At 41.5% G+C, this 25114-nt stretch overlaps 1 protein-coding gene across 1 annotated transcript in view; it reads left to right on the top strand.

Annotated features, from left to right (window-relative positions):
- The first annotated feature begins 2935 nt into the window (after positions 1–2935).
- The window catches only part of GOLPH3 (golgi phosphoprotein 3), a 43056-nt gene continuing 20877 nt past the window's right edge, over positions 2936–25114 (top strand). Inside the window, exon 1 of the mRNA XM_067545476.1 lies at positions 2936–3372. Within this exon, the coding sequence (XP_067401577.1) occupies positions 3157–3372 (216 nt within the window). The 5' untranslated portion in view covers positions 2936–3156. The remainder of the gene's footprint in view (positions 3373–25114) is intronic.

Genomic DNA, 25114 nt, shown 5'->3' with positions numbered 1-25114 from the left:
TACAATTTCATAAAATCATCTAAAATTCAGAAGTGGTACAGACAGAACCCGCAATTGGCACATGAAGAATCACTGAATTGTAATTACTTTGTCAGAGACCTTTCTGAATATGTCCCCTAGTTACATAGAATGGAGATGACTGGCAGACTGTTTCCAGTGTTAGAAATCCTGTCCTTTTTGCTATCAATCATTATCTTTGAAGACGGAAACCTTTAGACGTCTCTGTCCAACTGTATCTTTGTTTCTCTGTCACCATGACAGTAGAACTGTGATGTGCTGGAACTTAGAATTCCAGAACATGCTGCTTTCTTGAGTTTAGACCTTCATGAGACCCAGCCTCAATAAACAATGTCACAATTATAAAACACACTTGAGTTCATGTATACTTCTCAGGTAGATAAAGACACTTGGCCTCCAGCTTTGAGTGTCACAATAAAGTGACCACAGGCTCTTTACTTGACATTCCATTCCAATATACTCAAATTCTTGACTTGTCAATCACAAATATTTTGCTGACATCAGCAAGGGTAAATCCTGTTTCCATTGTGAAGTGACTGGGATTTCAGCATCAGGATCTGCTAGGACCAGGGTTCTGAACCTTTTTTGAATCATGATCCACCTTCACATATTTCACAAAGTTACCCACTGGCTGAGCTGGGGCTAGAACTCAGCTCTCCCAAGCCCCAGGCTAGTGGGCCGCCCGCTCTAGGCCATAAGCAGGAAGCTGAGCTCATCAGTTATCTAGCCATTGTCAAGTGTTTTGTAGGAACCAAACTGCAGCAGCAGCAGCCAGGCAAGGATTTGGCTATAACACGCGAGAGCAAGAATATCTGGAAAGAAGGCCTGAAACTAGGTTCTTGATGGGCTTGTGGTTCAGGCAGAGAGCCATGACCCCGTGAAGTGCATAGGAATTACTGGTACCAGTCAGGTGAAAGTAAGGCCTGTGGATTTTATTATGGTGGGGGACCAGGACTTCCCTGTGCTAGGTGCTGTCCGAACACAGAACAGTAATAATTCCTTACCTCGCAAGAGGGCATGTTAGGTTGAAACTCAACCATACTTGTCAAGCGCCTTGACTTGCTCACATGGAAAGTGCTAGAGAGAGGCAAAGTGTTGATAGCACAACACTAAAGGGGTGGGAGGTCACCCACGCGCTGGACTTTTGAAACTCCCAGCTACACAAAGGGGAGAGCGGAGGACGGATTGCCGGCTGTATTCTGAATTTCTGAGCTTTGGGGCAAGAGGTGATGCTCGTGATACAGGACCCGATCCGCCTCCCACTAATGTCAATGGAACGACTCCCCGTTGACCTCAGTGGGAGGTGAATCAAGCCCTTAGACAGCCGGAGAGATCTACAGAAGGGTCTGAGAATGTATGTTCTAATTTTCACATATTCATATTTCACATATTTACTTGGAGGCTGCCCCCCCCCACACTCAAATTTGGCTTGGCCATCTCTCTGTCATAACAGAGGGGTGGCTAGACCAACTTTGAGTGGCACTGTGACTTGTGCGCCAGGTCACAATACCACTCACTCAGATTTGGCCTGGCACTTGCCCCCACAACTCGCTTTCTGTAATTACTGAATTATTAGACGGCTCACTGTACGCCCCTTAAAAAGTTTGATGAGTCGTTCCCCCTTTAAGAACCTTGGTGCTAGAACAGTACAGAAGAAGATTCTGAGATCTATATACCTCCACCCACTTTTTTTTTTTTGTGTGTGTGTGGAAAGCTGCACCAAAATATTAGTGATAATACTTTTAACACAGAGAACTGGATATATGTTTCTTTTGGCTTTTAATAAATTATAGAATCATTCATGTTAGAGATTAGATTAAGTCATTCCCCTATAAAGTAGGATATAATCCCTTGGTACAGGATATATGTAAGATTAAACTGAGAATAAACTTGGGTTTAGAAAATTTAATAATTTGAAGGATCTGGTCCTTAGGCTGGAAACTATGATGCATAGGCGTATTCTTACTCACATGAATAGTTCTGCTGAAGTCCATGGTACTACTCACATGATTAAATGTAACCACATGTGTAACCGTTTGTGGCACCTAGTTCCCAACTCCAGACCTGCCAAGTCTTACTTGTTTTTTAAGACAAAGACTCTCTCATCAGAGATGAATTTTAAGGGTATTTCTCATTCTCTCCCTGAACTGAAGAGGTTTGCAGTTGGTTTTCAAAGAGAGAGACTTCAGAAATCCTTCAATTTGTTGTTTTGAAAATTCCCGTTCCCAGTGTCCTAGCCTGAGATACCACTCCAGATGAATGCTGGGCATGTCACCTAGCAGATCATGAAACCACAGTCCCAACTCTGAAGAACAAACAGTCTGGATCAGCAAGTGATCCTCAGAATGTCTGGCTTTTCGGGGGAGAGCTGGATTGCACCAGCCCCTTACAGTGAACATCTGGTTGGGTTCAGATTCACAGGCACAAGCTGTTTCGTATCTTCCCCCTGCCCCAGCCCCACACCTGCCAACTTCCACTCACACAAACCATGACAATCCGCGCTGACTCGAAGTTGAAGCCTGTTACCTCAGCACCGTGCAGACTGTATTGGTCTGGCACCCCAGAGCCAAACCACTTCGCGTTCTGATGTGGTAAAACCACACTCTCAAGTTGAACTGGTTTAGCAGCTTAAAACCCACCCCTCCGCCAGGCGGGAATCCCCGCGCCCCAAGTGCCCCCCCCTTTTCCCTGCCTCAGGGGATCCCCGCAACCAGGGGGCCCCCCTTTCTCTCCCTGAGGGGACCCTAATACATCAACCGCCCCCTCGCCCTGAGAGGGATCCCCGCCCTGGGGGGGAATCCCTGCGCCCCGCGCGGCCTCTCGGCGCCTCCGTCCCTCCCCCCGGCCGCGGCTCTTTCCGGTGCCCTCCCCCTGCCCGGACTGCCACATCCTCCGCTGACATCAGCCAGCGCCGCCATATTGGAGGAGAAGCCGCCTCCGCCGTCTCCTCGGCTGCTCCCTGCTGCAGGGGGAGCCGGCCACTCCGCCCCCGCGGCCGAGCCCTCCCCGATGAGTCCCCACGGCCGGCCGCAGCCCCGGCGCGGCTAGCGAGAGCCCGTGTCCCCGGCCCCGCCCCCTCCCGCGCGCTCGGGCTTCCTCCCCGCCCCCCCTGCCCCGAGCCGCGCCGCCGCCGGAGCCATGACTTCCCTGACCCAGCGCAGCTCGGGCCTGGTGCAGCGCCGCACCGAGGCCTCCCGCAGCGCTGCCGCCGCCGACAAGGAGCGGGTGGCCGGGGGCGGCCCGGAGGAGGAGGACCGCCGGGACGAGCAGGGCGACGACGAGAAGGGCGACTCCAAGGAAACCCGGCTCACTCTGATGGAGGAGGTGCTGCTGCTGGGCCTGAAGGACCGAGAGGTGCGGGGGGGAGACTTCTGGGGGGGCTGGGAAGGGGGGCCGGGGGGCCAAGGATCTGGGGGGCTGGGATGGGGGGCCAAGGACCTGGGGGGCTGGGATGGGGGGTGGGCCGGGGGGCCGGGTTGGGGGGCCAAGGGGCTGGGCCGGGGGGTGGGGTTGGATATGGGAGGGGCTGAGGACCGGGGGGGGGGGGAGGACTGGGATAGGATAGGATATGCGGGGGGGCCAAGGACCCGGCAGAGGGAGAACAGGACCTGATGGGATATTTGGGGGAGGCAAGATATGGGAGAGCCCAGGACCTGGCGGGGGGCTGCAATGCCTTTGGAGGACTGCCTTGGTGCAGTGAATTTGAGAGGGGTAGTGATTGGGAAGGAGGAGACTTGGGTGCCCGTAGAGGCTTTTTAGGCAGGATGGTGACTATGGGTTTGGGGACAAAGGCAGGGATTTTGGAGGTGAGGGCCAGCAAGTCCAGATACTATTGGGGGTGGAATTGGGGTACCAGGCCAGAGCCCTAATATTTTACCCACCCTTCCACAGCTCATTTGGAACTGTGGTATATGGGAGACTGGCTCAGTTGTATGCATTTGGTTGCACACAATAATGCTGTACCTTAGGGGTTGCTAAATTCATTGAATTGCCAAATTGGAGGTGCAGGTGTCAGTGTATATAAAATATTTTGCTTAAAAACATTCTTTGCAATTAGCAGTTCTAGTCTAGTGCATGCTAAGAGTTTATTTTTACCTGTTTAAAATGCTGTGAAATATGTTTATTTCTGACAAAAATGGGCTTCAGACACTAGAAGTGGGTCATTTTTAATAATTGTGGTGATACACAATTTCATACGGTTTTTTGGATTTATCATTTGAAACTTATTTTATTTTTAGTTGTGTTTGTGACATGATTATAGAAGGGTCTGGTTCATTTCTCCCAAAGTGTTTTTTTTCTTTTTTTGAGAGGAAAAGAGGTTTAATAGGGATACAGAAAACAAACCCTGTAGGAACAAGTTTACAAGAAGGGGACTGATTAGTTTGTGTTATATACTAATGCTGGTCTTTCCTTCAGTTTTGATGTCACCTGTAAACTTAAAGGTCTGTTTCAGAGGGAACATAGGCATGCACATGGGGTGTGCCGGGTGTGCCCAGGAACACCCTAATGCAGGGGTGTCATATAGTAAAATTCATCAAGGCGCCACAGAAATGCAGCGGGAAATAGCGACATGAAATTGACAAGCTGCCCCCAAAATTGAGGGATCAGGGTGATTTTTCCCTGGAGAGAAAGATGCTATGGGAAATGTGAAACTGACAAGCTGCTGCATAAATTGAAGGAGCTGGCAGATTTTGCAGAGGTGACTGAAATTGACACACCTGAAAATATCATGAAAATTCCCTGGGTGCACACCCTAATGAAATGTGCTGCACACACCTATGGTAGCCGTGTTAGTCTATATACAGCAAAAACAACAAGAGTCCTGTAGCACTTTAAAGACTAACAAATTTAATTTCTGCAGGCATAAGCTTTCGTGGGCTGTAACCCACTTCGTCAGATGTAAGGAATAGAAATCAAATAGCAGGTACATATATACATATCTGCTTTTGAAGCCAATTAGCAAATTCAGGCAGTGGAGGGAAGAAGGTACCTTAAAATTGTATGTGTTCATTAGAAGGCTCTGATGTGAGATGAAACTGCCAGCATTATTTTTTGGATTACTTTTATTGCATGATACATAAAATTAATTAGCCAACTAATAATGGCTAGGTTGAGAAGCAGCTGGTATAACGGATAACGTTTTTTTAAATGTATGTATTAAAATTGTATATATTTTTGTATATCCCTGTTTCCGATCTCTTGTGCGATACTTGTTGTCTTAGGCCATGTTCTTGTAATTGGATCTGCTTGGGTGGACCTTTGCACTTGTGTGGAGTCCCAGTAAAGTCCTGAGGCATCCACACTGATACATGGATCCATCCATGTAAATCTGATGGCCTTATTTACACATGTTCTTATCTTTACACAGAAGAGTAGTCCCACTGAAGTAAAGTTAAGCATGTGCTAAAGTCCTTGCAGGATCGGGGCCTTAGACTGTAAGCTCTTTTTGCTCAGGAGAGAGAGGGGGAGAGAGAGAGTGGGGGGGGGAGGGAGAATACAAATTATTAATTGAAATTGGGCCTCAATTTTCTTTGTATAGGTCATGTATCAAATTGTTATAGTTAGATTATTTGTTCTATATCTTTAATAGCTGCACATCCCCCAAGATAATCTAAGGGTTCTTCCTACAGAAAGGTATCTTATGTAGATTATACTTTATATTTAATGTTTCTGCAGTGACACAAATATTCATGGTATTTTACAGACAAAAGAATTATACCTGTCCCAGAGAGCTTACAGTTGAGAAAAGATACAAAGAGAGATGAGGTCATCCACTGGGGTTAGGTAGGGGATATATGGACAAGGGCTACAATAATAGGCAGTTATTGAGGTTTGTTGTGAATGTGTCATGGGAGTTATATGTGTTGTGTGTGTTGTCTCCTTCGCTCTTCTGTAGAGCTTTCTGTCCTCAGGCTGCTTTAAAGGGATACTGTCAACTTAAAATCACTTATCTTTGAAAATATTTTACCTTCCATTACTACAAATAACACCTATTAGTAAACAAAAATAGTTTTCGCATTTTTTTCCAACTAATCTATTTTGTGCATTTGACAGTACTTTATGTATAGTCAGTTTCACTGTATGGTTTGTTTCCTCTCTTGATTGTGTGGGTCTTTCTCACAGCAATAGGATAGAAGAAAAACATTTTTAAACCTAGTAAAGTGTGACTGTAAAACCATAAAAAGTGGCAGGAGCAAGTGTAGTACCCAAAAGAACTTTAAACTTTTAAAATTGACTAAATTTCAAGCTGACAACATCCTATCTGCTTATTACGATGGAATACAATCAACTTCAAACAAAATTATTCTAGTTATAGAAAACTGCAGTATAGCTTTATTGAACTAAGATCAAATGTTCTCCTAAAAACTCTAGGTACCTGGTAGGAAAGATTCATTGATAATTGGGAATTTAATATTCATATCTTAGCTAAATAATAGCTCTACATTTTTTTCTTAAAAACATGAGGCAGTGGTGGAAAGAATCTAGAAAGATACGTTAGTTGTCCATATGTAATTATATTCTATCAATATAATTTAATGTAATCTAACACTACCTAAACTATATACAGAAGGGATCCTGTTGAAATGGATGCAATTTGTCATTTAGATATGTGGTGAGATTTTCCTTTTATAACATTTTTTGAAAAAGGTTCAAACAGCAATGTAGCTCTTGGAATTTTATACAGCAGATTATATCCAATGTATTGTAGATTTTTATGTGGATCCTGCTATCAAAAGAGATGCACTATTTTGATTAAATCATAGCAAAACTCTCAATTGATGTCTGCTGAGTGTAATCCCTCTATAATTGGTTCAACAAAACCTGGGACATCCTTGGTATGGAGAAATTTGCTGTTTTAAAAAACAAAGAATACTTTATCTTACTATTTGGGCATCATTAATTGTATTTACTATGTGCAATATATATGTGTCCAGAACACACAGTCTGTTGGCCTTTGATCCTTACCTGTGATATTGTTCATACATTTTGAGTTTTGTTTTCCTGTTGATTATTCCTCTTTATTTTGTTTATTCCACATGCACATAATCATTTCTATTTAAAATTAAGATAGCATACAAAAGATATAATTTAGTAAAAAAAAAATTTATTCACACATGTATGTCTCATGTTAAACATTCTGATGTATATTGTCTATTATAAATAATATAGATATTGAGGAGCTGAATGTAAATACATCTTGAGGCGATAGGCAAAATACTGAATTACAAAGGTTTAAATTTCTGTGAACTTTCTGAGTACAAGCAATTTTCTAGTAGAAGTACAGTCTTTGAGTGACACACTTAAGTGTGATGTTCTAGATTTAAAAAAAATTCCAATTTTTTGGTACATGTAATTGTATGTGAAAAGTACTATGGATTTTGGAGAGAGGCGATATACCTTTTATATAGAAGACAAGAATTGGTGAAATGATGGGCAGAGGAGTCCTGTATGTTTATGTTCATTTTTGCATCTTTGTTGGTCTGTAGTCTACACAGAATGTTCAGGATCATATTTTTTAAGTACTATAATAATGCTATATTGCTGCTGAGTAGTTTTATATTGGTACATTTAAGCTTCCAGGAATGGTGAGTGTTCAGTAGACGCAATCTCTTTTAATGTGTATATTCTGAAATAGTGACATATATAAAGCTATCTGGAGTTGTTGGGTAGTTTGAACAATCTAGGAGGCCAAAATGTTCTAAAGTTTACTGAGATAATTCAATTAATAGCAACTTGGCATGCTACTGGGACAATGGAGACTAATGATAACTGGCAGATGTGGTGTCCTTTGGGGAATAGCTAACATATTGGAACACAGTGCATAACTAGGATTCTTCGGGGATCATCACATCTTCAGGAAATTCTACAATTTCTCTGGAAACCCTTCAAAAGCTAAGCTCTAAAAAGGAAATTTCCAGTTCATCCAAACACTTAAAGTTATTGACTAACAGAGTAATGTATTCGAGAGTTCTCCAGTTTGATGGTCCCTTCTTAGTTTTCCATTTTTACAGTTTTTGCTTGGATAAATGCTTAACCAGTGTTTTGTGTCTAATTTTATAAGTCCAAAGTTCTCTTTGCTGTGATCGAAAACAATAATACATTTTTAATTAACAGAATTATTGTTTTAAAAGTAGCTGTGTCTTGAGCATGGATGTAAAAACTGATAAACATGGTTGGACCAAAATAACACTCTCCCAACCTTTGGAATTTTGCACAACTCTGACAATCCAATTTCCTACTGATGTCCTATTCATTCTTGTTCTCTGGCTTTTCTTTCAATTTTTGGGCCCAATCTTTAAATACAGGATCCATTAGAATTCACTGGAAGTTTTTGGCATTCTATTTACATTACAAACTTCCATGACACGGGAGTGTTTATCTTTTTGAAGAAGGAGGATGACGATGGCCTGCTGCTATAGCATAGAAAGATGTAAGAATTCACTGAAATATTTTACTGTATTAAGTTATAATATTATATTTGTAAAAGGAACAGTAAAACAGGGTTGCTCTTTGATGGACTTACTGAAGTGCTTTAGGAAGATGGAACAATAAATATTGGGATGATAGGAAAGTTTATTTTAAAATACAGTCTAATTTAAAAGGTCAGTACAGACCAATTTGCTCTTAACAGCTCTTGTTCATCTTTTACACAGTCTCTAGCTCTGGGGTGAGGCCCTTTTTAAGCTACGAGGTTGGGAATTGACTGCTTTCCATAACAGCCACTTGCTTTTTTTGAGTTCTCCTTGTAAGAAATGAAAACTTGTTTAATCATAGCAATATATACAGCTGCTCCCACACTCTTTACAGATGTACCACAGCTAATCTATTTAGAGAAGCATGATAGGTCATGAAACCAGCCTCAATGGGTCCTCTGTTTTATTTTCATAGTGTAGATAATTGATATGTTAAATACAGATCAAATATTTAACTGATACCCAGGGTGCTGAAATAAAACTCATGTAAATTGTACAATATGCTGAGGTACTAGCTATTGTCAATTGCAATCTGCTCTTTAGACCTTTATAGTAATTTTGCTGTAGGCTATAACTGAAATTTTCTTGGCATGCATAGTGAGAGATTTAATCAGGAATTCATGTAGCTTGGGCAACAGTAGACCTTTTTAGTTTTCCTGGCGCTTTTTTGAGCTGGAGACTGGACTGTAACTTATTGACGAGAAGTAATGCTGTCATTTTACCAGGCACTGAAATATCTCTCAGATCTGTGCTGGCTGGGAAAATTTCTATAGAGGAGGTCATGTTTTTGAAAACTGAAAATTGTCCTACAGAAAGTAGAAGGTAACTTTTGCATTATATTTTAATTTTCTTACCTGAGTTTTAGCTGTGGAGGTCTTCAGCCTATAAATGGTTTTCACAGTGCTGACACCCACAGACAAGCTGAAATGCATCTGTTCTTTACTAACTCACCTACACTGGACAGAAGTCTACAAAGGAAACTTGATCACAGTCCGATACTAAAATCCTACATTCATTTTGACTCTTGACAGTTAGTAATTTAACATTTCTTTCAACTAGGCATTTAATGATTAACCTCATAAGTTAATTTTATCATGTTCATTTCAGTAAACTTGTTTTTTTACAGTTCCATACAAAAATCTTAAGAAAAGGCAGTACAGTCAAGTAGTCAAAAACAAAAACTGGCAATCTTACATGTGCACATTCAGTGGCATTTTTGGGTACTCACCACTTTTGCAAATCAGTCTTTTTGTATGATTCTTCTTCTCTGAGTATTTCTCTTAGTAACTTTTCCATCTGCCATGTACTATACATTTACTTTTAAACCAGTGTCACAATCTCCTGAGATACAATTCAGAGGTTAAGATAATTAGCTGTGTAGACAACTTAGCTGCAAACTGAGGTGGCTTTTATACACCAACCAGTGTTCATTTAATGATGGATTGGGTAAGAAGTATTTTACTGTGTACTTCCAACATGACATCAGTGGACTCAGTTGTACTCTGTCCCCTCCATATCTTGCCATCTTAACTGTGGAGATTTCCACTCTTGTCAAAGGCATCGGAAGGCAGACTGGATCTTTTTGACCTGGCAAAGTTATGATGCTGCCCCCTTTAAGCCTCTCCCAGGTTTCTCTGTCTTCAAAGCAGTGCAAACTGTGGGCTACAGACCTCTGGCAATGACAGCTAATTAATTTTTTTAAGGCAACCAGCAAATCTACTCTTTTGGATTTTGAGCTCACTGTTTTACTGAAGCGCTTTCCTGTTTTTCATCTTCTACCTCGACCAAAGCAGCAAGAAAAGAGAAGACTCGGAAATGTTACTGTGCGCTCAGCCTGTCACAAAGGATCTGCAGCTGCAAAAGAGTCCAGAGTCTGGGGAAGACCTTACTACCTCAGTTCCCAGCTAGTGTGTGGGTGAGGACAGCACCAAGATGTCTGAGTGCATTCCAATGAAGCATTGTCTGTCTGGAGAAACTAAAACTGTCATCCCACCCCCCTTTCCTTCTCCGTCTGCGCCCACCCACTCCAACTCAGGGACAATCCCATCCTTTTCCCTGGGGAAACCCTGCTCCTCCTATCCCTTCCTGTGACTTCAGGCCTGATTCCCAGGCAGATGGACACTTGAAGGAGCCAGGTTCCAATTCTGTAATCCTCAAATTTTCTCGGAGAAATAGAACTAAAATGACACATGCTGTGTGAGTCTTAAGCCTTCTTTCTACAACTCATTCTTACCAAACATAAAAAGCCTAACTGGGAATGAGGGACCGAAGAGGAGACAACCCTGAGCTGTGGTTTATACTTTGACTTGGAATGGCCCAATAATGATGGGGAATTGTCTGACTGATAAGCATGAACCTTCACAAGCCAGAAAAAGGTCAAAAGTAAAAAACTGACTTTCTTGTCCTAAGAAACACAAATCAAAGACATTCAGAAGCAAGAAAAGACCAAACAAATGGTTTTGATCTAATTCAACTAGAAGAAGTGCAATTTTCCCAGTGGGATTGGGAAAGAGGAGACACACTTTTACCCTCTCCCACACCTGTTGTGAAAGAAGGTGATTATTACCCTGGGGCTTCAGACTGAACAAGTGGAGGTGACAGAGAGACAACTCCCCAAAACTGAAATGCTTTCCCCTTAAGTCTGAGTTGTGCATCTTCCTCCAACTAGCATTTGAAGATGTGATAAATGTGGAATCAGGACTCTTAGATTGTACTCATTGCCAAAGCACAAGGGATATGTTACTCTGTCTAAGGTATTGGCTACTTCCCGAGTCCAAAACAGTCATTCCATTGGTAGGCAAGTTTTTACCTAGAGAACCCATGAATGTGAGGTTAGTTTATTGTAAGGTGCAATTAAAATGCAACTTTAAACATCCTTTTATGCCAACAGTGTTGACTACAGTGTCAGTTTGAGCACTTCCTGCTGGCAACTCATCAGATTGTTGTGAGAGGATACAATTACCGAATCCCATGTGGTTTAAGCCTCAGGATTCTGAACATAGACGTGATGCTGTCACTGTTTTGGGGTCTCCTCTGAGTTGCACCCATGCATGCAGTCCAACATTATCTCCCAAAACTCCAGCCATATGGTGTTCTGATTCCACAGTTTTTTTTTCCAACGGATACATGGTAGATGTAATATTTAAAATGCAGAGACACTTTGTACAAGATTCTAAAACCATTGCTCTTAATTGCATGAGAAATACACAGATCTATGCAAAAATAATAAACCCTCCATACATTTCCCTGCCTTAGTTTCCTGACCACACCTGAGCATTCTTAGGGCTGGGGTCAGGGTCCTCCATCTGCAATGCATGGCTTATGTTCTGAAACATGGAGTCTTCTCCCTCTAGCTCACCTTCACATTCTTTCCATCTCTTGCCCAAAACTTCCTGTGTATCACCTTTCATCTTCCCCCTTCCAAATCTTTTATAATCTTTCAGTCCCTCATTCAGGTGGCTCCTGGATCAGCATCATAAGGTAATCCCAGGCCCTTATCAGGTGAGTTTATTGCTAGGCAACCTCTCTCCAGATAAACCAGTTCATCTAGGTAGGAGCCAGCCTGTTTTAGAGTGATTCCATTTCGTTGGGAGAGTAACTAAGTCAGTGAACCTCTATGATTAGCCCTTTGGAATTCCAATCTGCCATGGAGGTAACATAGAGAAGATAAAGAACCCAACATCCAAAATAGAGCTGGCAGTCTGAAACTGATACAAATTATGTTTTATCCTGGGGACTGTTTATATACATGTTGTACAAACAGATTAACTAGATTGTCACAAATGCAGCATCCTTATTAAGATCTATCCTGGCTTAGACAGAGAAGGAGGTTATTTCCCCCAAAGGACAAAGTAATTACTAGTAGAACTTCTGAGAAGCCTGTTTCCCTTTACTTTTGCACTCCTAATGGTTTTCATAATGGAAATGTTAGCTTGCAAAGTTTTGGAAATAAGTTTCAATTGACCCATGAAGAGAGTGTATTTAGAAGCTGGTGCCTCAGTAAATTGTTTATTTTGACACTGCTTATTGTAAACAATTTACTGTTCTAATCCTCCCTTCCTCTAAGAAATGGATTTTTCTGCTGTGAACATCCCAAAATTAAGATTGTGGGGCATTGAGGGTGGGGATGGATGGGACAAAAACTGATCTGATCTGATCTGCAAATTTCATTTTTGAACCTTCATGTCCTGCAATCTGACCCTGAAGATTATTTCTGAGAAGCTGCAGAATGAAGTTTTTTCTGCATCTCTGTGTCCTATATTTAAAGGAAATGTTATAAATGAAAATTAGTTTACTTTATAGCATGGCTAAATATTTACATTAATAAGAAAGTAGTATCTTACAGCACTAGAAGCTATTGTTCTGGGAAATCTTGGAGGAGGATGTTCCCTTACCTTAGTAAAGACAAAAGTTCTCATCTGCCCATCTAAGAAAGAGGGGGAAACATCACTTAAGAAAGTGGGATGTGAAGGGTCCAAGAAAGGATGTTTTCTTACCTGAAAACATCCTAGGCAAGAAAAGTTCCCTGTAGGAGTTTCTGGTTGAAATTCTTTGACCTATGTTATGCAGGAGGTCTGATAAAATGATCATAGTTGTGCCTCCTGGCCTTAATCTGTAAGAATACATTTAATCTTTTGACATATGCAGGGGCCAGAAACTAAGAGGTTAAATATGTGCAGCTAGGATCATAGAAAAAATGTATTGAGAAACAATGTCAAGATACAATTAGATGGCGTAAAGCATAGACACCTGGAAGAAAGTAATTAAGTTTGTGTGAATCCTCATCTGTAGCATTTCCTGATTTTATGTGTGTATTTATGAATGCATAACCGTGCAAGCTTAATATTGTCTTAACATGTATTTTTTTTGGCATGACAGTTACTAGGGTATGTGGGGTAATTGATTCAAAGATGATTTAGTTGGGGTTGGCGATGCTTTGAGAAGGGGGTTAGTCTAGATGACATTCTGAGGTCCCTTCCAACCCTAATATTCTATGATTGTATAAAATTCCTCACACTTATACTTGTCTCAGACTACAGACAAAATAATTTAATCTTTGAGAAGTGGGATAATGGCAAAATAGTTCTGTCATCTGGCAAACAGATTCTGGACATGGATACATGCTCCTCCTCACCTAATTCCCTGTCATGTAGACTTCTGTGAGGCTCATTACTTTCACCCAGCTATTCAACATCTATAGGAGACTCAGAGATTATAAAATGCCATGTGCTACAGCAACATTATGAATATGGACTTCAGTGACAGTGAATATATATCATTTGTATTATTGTAGCACCTTAGGAGCCTTAGTCATGGGCCAAGACCCCATTGTGCTAGGTGCTGTACAAACACAGAACAAAAGACAGTCCCCTTCCCAATGCATTTATAATTTTAATAGAAGAACCTTCCCTCCCTTTCTCCCCCCCCCCCCCACAAAAAAAAACACCAACCAAAAAATCCAAAACAAAACAGATGGATAGACAGAAACGGGGGCTCACAAGGAAGCAATGAAACAGTATTTGGCAGTATGACAGGCAGTGGTCTCAGCACATCAGCAGCCTAATCATTGCCAAGTTTTTTGTTGGCATCACAGCAAAAGAGAGTTTTGAGGAGGGCTTTGAAGGTGAATAATGAGGTAGATTTGAAAATCTATATGGGCAGCTCCTCCCAAGAGTAAGGGTCAGCATGGGGGAAAGCACAAAGGAGCCTGTTTGAAAATGTCACAAGTGGGTGATGGAGGCTGGCATCATGGGCTAACCAGAGACGAAAGTTGACATCTTGATAGCAAGGGAGAGATGAAAAGTAGAGTGGGGATAGCTCATTAAGGTCATCCCTGAATGTGAAGACAAGCAGATTATGTTTAGGAGCTCTTTATGTTTAGCAGATTTTTAGGAGCTCTTAAGGAGAGGTCCAAGTCAGAAAGGAAGTCCAGGTTACAGGCCTGAGTGACAGGCAGGATAGTGGTGTTGTCCACAGTGATCAAGAAAGGATGTAGCAGGAAGGATTTAGGGAGAAGATTAGGAGCTCTGTTTAGCCAAGTTTTGCTTGATTTGATGGCTAGACATCCACAAGATGTCAGAGAGGGGCTGAGATTTTAGTGTGGACAGAAGAGAGCAGATCTGGGGCAGAGAGGTAAATTTGTAAGTCATCAGCATAAAGATGAGAGTTGACTTTGTTTGCGAGTGCGATTAACCAGAGATAAGGTGTAGAGGGAGAACAGGACCAAGGACAGAGTTCTGTGGAACCCCTACTAAAAACAAGAGGGGTGGTGAGGAGGATCCTCAGAAGGATCAATCGAGAGAGAGGAGGAGAACTAGGAGAGGACAGAAGCCAAAGGAGGACAAGATTTCAAGAAGAGGAGCATCATCGTTGGTATCAAAGGCAGCTAACAGGTCAAGGAAGTTAAGGATAGAGTACTGATTCTGTGCTTTAGCAAGGAAAAAGTCATTAGAGACTTTGGTGAATGCAGTATCAGTGGAGGCAGTATCAGCAGAAGCCAGACTGGAGAAAAAGTTTGACAGTGATTATAGATATGCAGTTCATGGAGCTTAGAGATGAAAAGGAGCAGGAAGGTTGGATGCTAGTTGAACACGTAAGTGGAGCTAAGGGGAGTGGAGTGGAGTGGAGAAGCTAAAGTATGCCTGTATTGTGAAGAGAAAGAGTCAGAGGATAAGGGTAGGTACAAATGAGATCAGGAGATGGGATGCGATCACTAGGGGAAATGGAGTGGTTAGAGGATTTCAGCGCATTTCAGACAAGAAACTTCTGCATCTGTGACGGGAAGATGCGTCAAGGGAAGGCAAGCTGAGGGGAGGGGGAAGGTCAATTCATATTTTGTTAATTTTCTATTGGAAGAAATCAGCAAAATCCGAGGAGGAGACTAAGTTTTAAGGAGTAAGTAAAAGGTAGTGAAAAGGCAGCTGGGGTTGTGGGTGTGAGCTTCAGAAGGGGTGTGCTGATGACGATGGTCTCTTTTTTTTTTTTTTTTTTTTTTTTAAAAGAGAGAGAAACCAGCTGATGGTTGGGGAAAGGGAACTCAACAATGGAAAGATCAGAGAGCAGTGCTTGGTGATGACCAAGTCAAGTGATGGCCCTTTTGATGAGTGGGAGAGTTGAATCAGGTTTGCAAGACAAATGAAGAGGTGAAGGTGAGGACCTGTGCAGCTAATGGGTCAAATGGATCATCAGCATGGAAGCTGAAGTCACTTTTAATTTTTTTAAACAACTTTTTTAGTAAGCCTTTTCCATTAAAAGGATAACTAACGGATAGAATCCTCATCTCTCTAGAAATAAAGATATATTTTGTCCTGGCTATTCAAAGTTACATGAAGCATAGTATTACCCTCAAAATAACTAACTTAAAATTGTATTGTGGAGTTCAATAGTTATCATCTATCTCTGTGTGACTTCCGGATCAATTTTTTTAAACAAGTAGGATATTTTTTCTAACTTACAACTCCTGTAAATTCAGCTTGTGATCAGAGTTAACCAAGTTCTCTCTTCATACACATCACCATCAGTAATAGAGATTCTTCAGCCAAACTGTCTCTACTTAACTCCTGTGCAAACCTATCATTTTTCAATTAAGCACTCAATCACACCTGCATGACAAATGAGGTTGCACAGGAATAACTGCGGATATCATCTGGTTTACAGAATCTTTAATATTGGTGACCTTGTTAAAAGCAGCACTAAGCTTGACTTTCAGATTTCAGAGCAGAAAAATTTATTGGTGGAATTCCATGGTAGAACTGCATTTAAAATCCCTGCCCATTTACTGGGCATATATTGTAGCTAAGCTATATGAGGCAGACAAATTATAGAGGCAGAACCCTGAAGTTTTCTGTATACTTGGTTGCTCCTATGATTTCCGTATTTCTATAACTACTTTTTAAAAGTGTTTCGATATCATTGACAAATACTGCATTGCTGACAATGGACCTGCCGGCACCACGGAATTTGGTTAGCTACTAGTGCATCTAAAAATAAACATCAAGCAATAGTTCAGCTACTGATAGCATTTTAGCCAAATGCCATGACCAAGATTATTTAAAAATAGGTGCCTAAAATTAGGCTCCTAAAATTTTTATTTAGATGCCTGTAGCTTGGTCTACACTGCAGAGTTATCAGTATAGCTACGTCACTCAGTAGTTTGGAAAATCCACACTCCTGAGCAACGCAGTTATACCAACCTAACCCCAGGTATAGACAGTCTCTGCCTGACACCCTGGATCCTGAACTGCTGACCAATGTGGTGCTGAGTGTTATGAACACAGCTGGTCCTGCAGTAGGTGGTGCCTGCCCTGCTGTCTGCCGTGGAAGCAAATAATTCAAGATTTCTGCTGGCATTCACGGAACAGCTGCCCACAGTGAACCATCGGTACTGGGCTTGGGAAACCAGCACTGAATGGTGGGATTGTATTGTGATGCATGTATGGGACGACAAGCAGTGGCTCCAGAACTTTTGGATGCACAAATCCACCTTCTTGGAACCGTGTGTGTCACTCGATCCTGCCCTTTGGCTCAAGGACACCAGAACGAGAGCTGTCCTCACTGTGGATAAGCGAATGGCGATCACTGTGTGGAAGCTGGCAACTCCAGACTGCTATCAGTCAGTCGCGAATCAGTTTGGAGTTGGGAAGTCTACCATGGGGGTTGTGGTGATGCAGGCACGCAGGGCCATTAATCGCCTCCTGCTATGAAGGTCTGTGACTGGTAATATGCAGGAAATAAATGATGGCTTTGAGGCAATAGGATTTCCTAACTGCAGGGCGATAGATGTAACACATATCCCAATTTTGGACCCAGATCATCTTGTGATGTAGTACATCAACTGAAAGGGCTACTTTTCCATGGTCTTGCAGGTGCTGGTGGATCACTGGTGCTGTTACATTGACGTCAGTTGGGGATGGTCAGGGAAGGTGCATGATGCATCTTTTGGTACACTGGACTGTACAGAACAGTACAGGGGAAAGCAGAGACTTTCTTTCCAGACCAGAAGATTCAAGTGGGGTATGTGGAAAAGCCCATAGTGATCCTGGGAGACTCCACCTACCCCTTGGTCCCAGGGCTCATAAAGCTTTACACCAGGCCCCCTAGACAGCAGCAAAGAGCGCTTCAACAACAGGCTCGGCAGGTGCCGAATGACAATTGAATGTGCCTTTGGCCATTTTGAAAGGTTACTGGCACTGTCTTTTTGTCTAGTTAGACCACAGTGAAGACAATATTCCGATGGTCATTGCAGCTTGCTGTATTCTGCATAATATTTGTGAAGCGAAAGGGGAAACGTTTTTCTGGGGTGAAGCTGATTTTGAGCAGCCAGGTACCAGGGCAGTTAGAGGGGCACAGCAGGTGGCTATACAAATGAAGGAGGCTTTGAAGGAGCCTTTGAAGGCTTTATCACTTGACAGTTATTCCCAGTAATGTGTCTTTGTGATGCATTCCCGGTCAGACAGTGGTTCTTTGTTGCCTTGAATGACCCCTGTAGTGCTTGTTTCCTGAGCATTAATTGTACTGAGCAAATATTCCTGCCTATAGCCGCCATGTTGGAATGACTGACGTGTATGACACAAATGGACTCATTTCATTTCAAAGCCTTTTGTTTAATAACTGGACAAAACACAAACTTTTGGTCAAACAGGGGACATGACAATGAGGCACAGTCTCTCGGTTAGGGCTATCATAGCTTTGTGTAACTCCAGCTTTCATTGTGAAACCAGTTCCTAGGCGTGGAGTGCATGGGGTACCGTGAGGGACGGGGAACATGCGAGGAATGTGGTGGAGGAGTTTGGGCAGTGGAGTTCAAACTGCTGACCAGAGCAGTCAGGATGGGAAAGCGCAGTGTCATCCTACACATGGGCCACGGCTGTATGCTGATTGGGGCGCAGGTTGAGAATCACTGCTGTAGGGTTATGCTGCCATACTTAGGGTGATCTAGCTATGCTAGTATAGTCTCCATAATTCAGACATATTCTTAGATTATCCTTAAACGGACTTTTGTGAAGAGACTTCTCTCTGGCCTGTGTCATTCATGCCCTGAAAGGTATTGACTTGCCAACTGTATAGGTGTTCCCCACAGTGAAACTTCTAACATGAAGAAATCTCCACCTGATTGGCTGCCCTTCCCTATTCACCTGCATACTGAGAAAAGGAGAAGTGTAGTCTGACAAAGCTGCTGACTGTCAGTGTGATTCCTCAGAAGTTTAGCATCTAGTGCTCTTTTGTCTTGGTCCCAGGCTGGAAGCATTTATCTGTGCTACAACTGGCTGGTGGTGAGCAGTTGGTCTGCCAGCTCTGCAGTTTCTGCTCTGGTTCATAGTGCTTACCCACTTGTTTCTCTCTTCTTATTCTCAGGCTTCTAGAGATGAGGCAAATTCAAATGAAATATTCTGAGGAGGATGGGGACTTAAAATGAAGTGCTTTGGGAAGGTGTGTGGTTAGAATGAAATATCTGGGGTGTGGGGTTGGAGGTGAGGAGAGCGAAATGCTGTGGTGGGAGGTTTACATTAAAAGCTGTTGAGAGGAGTAATTAAAAAGGGATGCTTGTGTGCTGGGCAGGAAATACTGCTGGGCAGTTGAGGGGGAAAGAAAATTAAGTGTTGGTGTCTTGCTTTGTGCACCCCCTTCCACTTTCTCTTCCTGCCTTTCCTTACCTCCTATTTCTCTCTGTATTTCTCTTCACAACTTTAAGCAACTTGTATAAATATATTTAAATTTGTGTACATTTATTTGTAAGCACACCTACAGTTTCTTGTGTTGAGGATGTTGGCAAGTACAGTGGTGTCAATGGTCTTGGTTGTGTTTCAGCACTAGTCAGAAAGATTTGTCTGCATAAATACAGAACTGAGTGATGTGTCATAATTATAAACAGAGAAAACAAATGTTTGAAAAAAATGCAGAAGTAGTTTACCTGCTATCATAACCTTGTGTATCATTTAGATTTAGGCTGCCACAAAAATAGCATCCATAGAATCATATTAACAGCTTTGATAGCAACAAATGGAAGCTAAGAGAATGTTTTGGCAGATGGCAATAAAACTCCCAGTCTTCAAATGAAGATATTTCCCCAACCGGAAGATGGTTTGAAACCAAAAAGGATGTAGCTATGGTAAATACAACAATTCATAATATAATAATAATAGCCACACAGAAAACTTGTCCCTTTTTGTGTTTGAGTCCGCTGCTACAAGGATTAGAACAGTTGACATAAGCAACAGTGCAAAATTGTTTGCCTAAATTTTTCAGTGGAGTTCACTAAGCTGACATTTTCAAATGGTCTTCTTTAGAAAAATGACTGAAACATCAAAAACGTCACCATTTCAGCTTTGCCAGGCAACACACCAAAGTCATGTTTACTTAATGAATGCTTGCTTAAAAGAAACTGGAATGTAATATAGGAATATTTACATGTTAGTGGGCCATAGGCAGCAGCAAGAAACTATTGTGTGCAGAAGGTAGGTGATTGTGCATCCCACAGTGTCGAAATAACTTGTGAAGTAAGAGGCCTGGGAAGAAAATGCCTATCTTAAGGTTTTATTCTGTTGCCCGTCCTCATAGTATCGAAATGTCTTCAGCATAAATAAGAAACAGCGAAGTGGACTTCATGGATTCTCTGTCTCTCTTCCCTTTTCAGAGTAAAAACTAGATCTGGCTGGGAGTTTTCCATTGGAATGATATTGACAAAAAACTCATTTTCTGCAAAATGGAAATATTTTCCCTGGGAAATACTCAACTTTGCCAGAAATCTTTTATTTTTACATGGGAAAATCAATCCCAGCTTGGAGCCTTTTCTACTCCTTGGCAGCCTGGGCTTCCAGATTTCCTGATGGGGCTGACTTCAAGCTGGGGCTTCCAGGGCTCCCGGCTGGTGGGGCTGTCCACCAGGAAGACTGCTTGGGAGAGGCAGAGCCCTCTCCACTCACCAATCTAGGGTTTTCTGGATTGGTGGGTGGAGAGGGCTCTGGAAAGCTTGAGGAGCCGTGGAAACGTTTCAAAAAAGTCCAAATGAAATGTTGCTTCAACTTTTTGTAAATGAAATTTTAGAATTTGTATTTCACGGGAAATTTCAGGGAGTTTGTTCCAAAACTGAACAAACTTTTGTTTGTTTATTTTTTAATTTTCTGCAGAATGGTAATTCCAGGTTCTGCCAGCTCTGGTAAAAAGGAAAATCTGGTTGGGAATCTATAGGGTTTTTTTGGTTGATGGTTAGTTTGATTTGTTTGTTACAAATGTTTTTGTTTTGGTTTGGTTTTTTTTGGATTTTTTGGGTTGGATAGAGGTATCAATGTTGTAAGCGTCATTCTTGCTATGATGGAAAGTCTTTTTCAAAGAGGAAAGTTTAGCAGCATTTCCTAAAAACGCTCACTCTGGATTTTTTTTAATTCTCTTCTGGAAGTTTGTTACATAGCTTGATCATCTCAACTGGAAATGCTTTGGCTCCAGATTTCTCCTGCTTTGTCCTGGGCTTTTTGATCTGTATTGTCCCAAAAGAGCTCACCTGTCATGGTGGTTCGTAGATTGAAATTTGGACTTACTGTATTTGAAGGTTGATTTATTGATTGCTTTGAAGACTAGGACCAAAACCTTAAACTGGCCTCTGAAACTGACTGGGAGTCAGTAAAAGACCTTGAGGGCAGTCCTGATTTGTTCCTGGCAATCTAGACCATGAAGGAGGCAGTCTTCCACATTGTCATCTGTAAATGGGGGGCCCTAGCCAAGAGATAAAATTAGTACTTTCATGTTAATAATCTTGCAGATTCAAGACACAGGGTAGGAACCTTACAAATACGTATTTTTGGGGGTTTTTTGTATTTCCTTTCAGAACTTTTTCTGATGGGAACAGCAAGGGGACATCTGGGGAGGGAGAGGAGTCTCTCACAAATTTCCAGCTCTCCATCCCTCTCTATTTTTAAAATCTTGCATTACTACTTATGTGCCCTAGGTAGTAGCTGTTTAGACAGGGCACACTTTCTAAAGATTTGGAGAGTGGAAATGCTAGTTGTATCTCCTAAGATAATTGAAGTACTAGAAAGACAATAATATTATCGAAGTATATAAGGTAGCCAAGGAGTAGAGAAGTAGAACAAATCTTTAAACATGCCTTAATTTTTTGATAGTTCTTAGCTAGGGGAAAGAAAGTAAAAAATAGTAAAGGATTTTGGAACTTAAGCGTAATATGGTCAAAATAGATTTCTTTGTCACTGTGGTTACCTTACTTTGTTCAGAAATAAATAATAATTAAACTTATGCTTTATAATTCTTTAATTTAAATTAACCCTTTAATTATAACCCTTTAATTTAATTACATTTAAAGAGTTTCTCGGTAAATATTTTTGAAGTAATGTCTATGGGTATGGAATGACGTCTTTAGTGTCTGAGATTTAATCATGTTTTTGCCGCCTTCGTGCTTGCTGACTTTCAGGGAGCTACATTTACACTTGCTCTTAAAGAAAACAGCTGACTTATTTGCTCAGGAAACTAGCTTGATAATTAGCTGAGAGCTAGAGACTGAAGTAGCATGAGGGGTGACTGAGTACAAGTCACTACTGCTACTGTTTTTGGCCTACATTAAACTACTTTGAAGTCTAAGTTCTTACAGAACCAATACAAGCAGTAGAAATCACCATCACATTTGGCATTCAGTAACATCTTCATTGGTGTTCTCAGTTTAGCAGCATTTAGATAAGCTCTTTAAGCCAGGGACTTTTCATTTTAAGATATGTAAACCACTATTTACATGCTTGAAAAATAATAGCTATTGTATTTTTATGTGGAATCTATAGATAAAGAGGATATTTGTTTGGTCTCTCCAGTAGATTATAATTCTTTTTGATACATAAACTGAATTTTGGCAAGCAGCTTCTGGATTTTTATAGAATCATATTTATTTAATTTTGTAACTTTTCTGCACTTGTAAATAAGCTTAGCTTGTAGTAAAACAATGCCTATTCCATAGAGTGCAGCACTGGTGCTGGAATGGAAGAAGCCTTTGAGTAACTTCCAGGCACAAGCTGTGGCCTAAACTTGTTCCTCCTAAAATTTCATTGATATTACTGGGACATCTCTGCTGATGGTATCAAGAGTAGGAACTTTAGTGTCAACAAGGTAGCCACTGGCATTTTTTGAGATAGAGATGATAGAGTGGTTAAAACACTATCAGACTGGTGCTTTGCCTGTCCTAGAGCGTCCACAGTTGCTACCGTCAGGGGAGCTACACCAATGATAGCAGTGGTGAGAAATGTTAGGAAAAACAGTCTAGTTATGAACACAGAGTGCACCAGAGAGGAAAGGGGATAGAGAATTTCAGCAGCCGTTTTCTTTCCTCCCGGCCATCCGTAGCAGCAGCAGAGAAGGGAACTCCTTCATTGGAGAGAAAAGGAGGTAGGAAGCCTGCACAGTTTAGGGAGATAACTCTTTTCTTTTAGGTGTTAGTTCAGTGCAGCAGAATGGAGTTCTAATCTCCCTATCTAAATAAACATCATTCTTGTGCTGTTTACTCTTTTATACTAGAGGGCTTCAGGGTGAGAAGTGCCTGAGAAGGTTAGGCTCACAGATGTGTTTTGACAAAATCATTTAGAGGTCTTCCAAAATCCCGTCAATCAGTCACAAAATGACATAAAGCCATAATTAAAAAATGAGCATGTTCTGACTTTTAATTAAAAAAATGCTAGATTGGCAGAGAAAATCTACACACAAAAAAACCCTTCCCCCACAAATTAGTCACGATTATCATGCGAAACCCAAGCAGAGATCAGAAAAAAGGTAGATTCGTACTGTCCCCAATCAGAACACGCTTTTTCATCTTGAAAATGCTTTCCATTAAATGCTTACCTTAAAGACCTCAAAGAAGGTCACTTGAGAGTTGAGAGAAAACATGTACGTACAAATAATAATGTGGCAGGAGAGATCTGCTCTAATATGGATGGTTTTTAGGAGGTAAATGAATGAGACGGAGAGCAGGGTTGGCATATAAGGCAAGTAGTCCACATCTTGGTGGATTCCAAGAAGATACAACTTCAATACTTGCTAATTGAGACCTGGAAAAATCAGTGTGGGCGTTCTAGTCTGTGCATATCTCTTCCTTCAGACTCCAGTGAGGATAACAAATACAATTTTGCTTCATCAGGAAACATTTGAAAGACTGACTTTCCATTTCATGTTCAGATCTTTCTACTTTCTGTGAAAGAGTGCACTGCATACCACAGCCTGAACTATGAATGAATCAGTGACCTAGATCTCTGCTGTTTGATTTGTTTTATTTCAAGACAGGCAGACGGCCCCGTGTGCTGCTAGAAGTATGGATAAAATAGCCAAAAAGCCCTGATTTATTTTCTTACCATGTGTTTCTCAAAGTACATATGTAGTCTGCCATTTGTCCCTATTAAAGAGAGGTTATCCAAGCTACAACTCTTAACTGAGTTTGCAACCAGTTAATGCTATGGTTTACTTTAAACAGGGTTGTGCCCCAACCAACAGCTAATTCGAACCGTAGAAGCTATTAGGGTTTGGTTATTTTCTAGTGGGTAGTTTGACATACTGAGTTTTGTTTTTACAGTTAAGGGTCCTATTCAAACTGCACCTGTGAAATCAGTTTAACTGGGATTTGCATTTCTCTGTGTGGCAGAGCATCCTGGAGTGTATGCTCATGTGTTCCTGGTGTAATTCTCTGTACATATCATCTTGATATGCTATTTCCTACTGAGCTGCTAGAGGATGGTTGCCTGGTTTTTCCTAAATGCACTAATACAGACATAATTAATCAGTGTGGTTGGTGTGTATGCACAAACTTAATTGACCTGTCACTATGTTGTATGGACACATTTCAACTGTGCATTAGAACTGGGTCACATGAGTGTTAAAGAAATGTTTGTACTTGTAGATTACATTGTGGTATCCTGCAAAGCTGAAGATAGCATGCATTGCTATCTCATACAGTGAAACTCCATTTTTCCAATCTAATTGGGACCGGGGCCAGATCAGATAATCAAAAATCCAAATAATCCGGAGAATGGGCAAAGAGCTTCAGTCTCGGGGCAATGGGGGTTGGGCCGTCAGCCCCAGTTCAGTTAATACGGAGAGCCGGATAATAGAGAGGCTTGGATAAATGGGGTTCTACTATACCCTTTTTTTGAGAGGAAAGAAAGAGACAGACAGACAGAGACTTGGGTACTGCCAGCTAAATTTGTGGACTAGCAAGGCATAGTGACAGTAGGATCTCTGCAGGTAAAAGTGCTTGTGCCTATATCCTGAATTGCTGTATGGAATTAGAACTAGCTGATCTGATATAGCTATGACACTTGTGGCTTCCTGCACTGGTTCAACTGGACCTGAATGAAAGACTTTCTCAGGTTTACAACCACTTGGTACAATGAATGCTTTCAAAATGCCTGGCATAGCTGGTGTGTTCATGTGTATGCAGTGTGTACAGGGATTCAAGTTTAAAGTGCTTCAAATGGTTGGTTGGAATGCTTTTTGACTAGTGCAGACAAGGACTTCAAAGGCTTGAAAATTTAAACAAGTTCTTTTCCTGCCAATTTTTGTCTTCATCTAGCACAATTTTTCTCTGATTTCAGTGAAGCAGAAACTGGCTCATTTACTTATTTGTCTGTGCACCATTGTGGAAG

Source organism: Emydura macquarii, unplaced genomic scaffold (assembly GCF_026122565.2).
Source record: "Emydura macquarii macquarii isolate MOO-44397 ecotype Brisbane River unplaced genomic scaffold, CSIRO-AGI_Emac_v2 contig_1045, whole genome shotgun sequence".
Taxonomy (NCBI): domain Eukaryota; kingdom Metazoa; phylum Chordata; order Testudines; family Chelidae; genus Emydura; species Emydura macquarii.
Note: the sequence above shows the minus strand (reverse complement) of the source record. Positions and strands in the feature narration are given on the sequence as shown.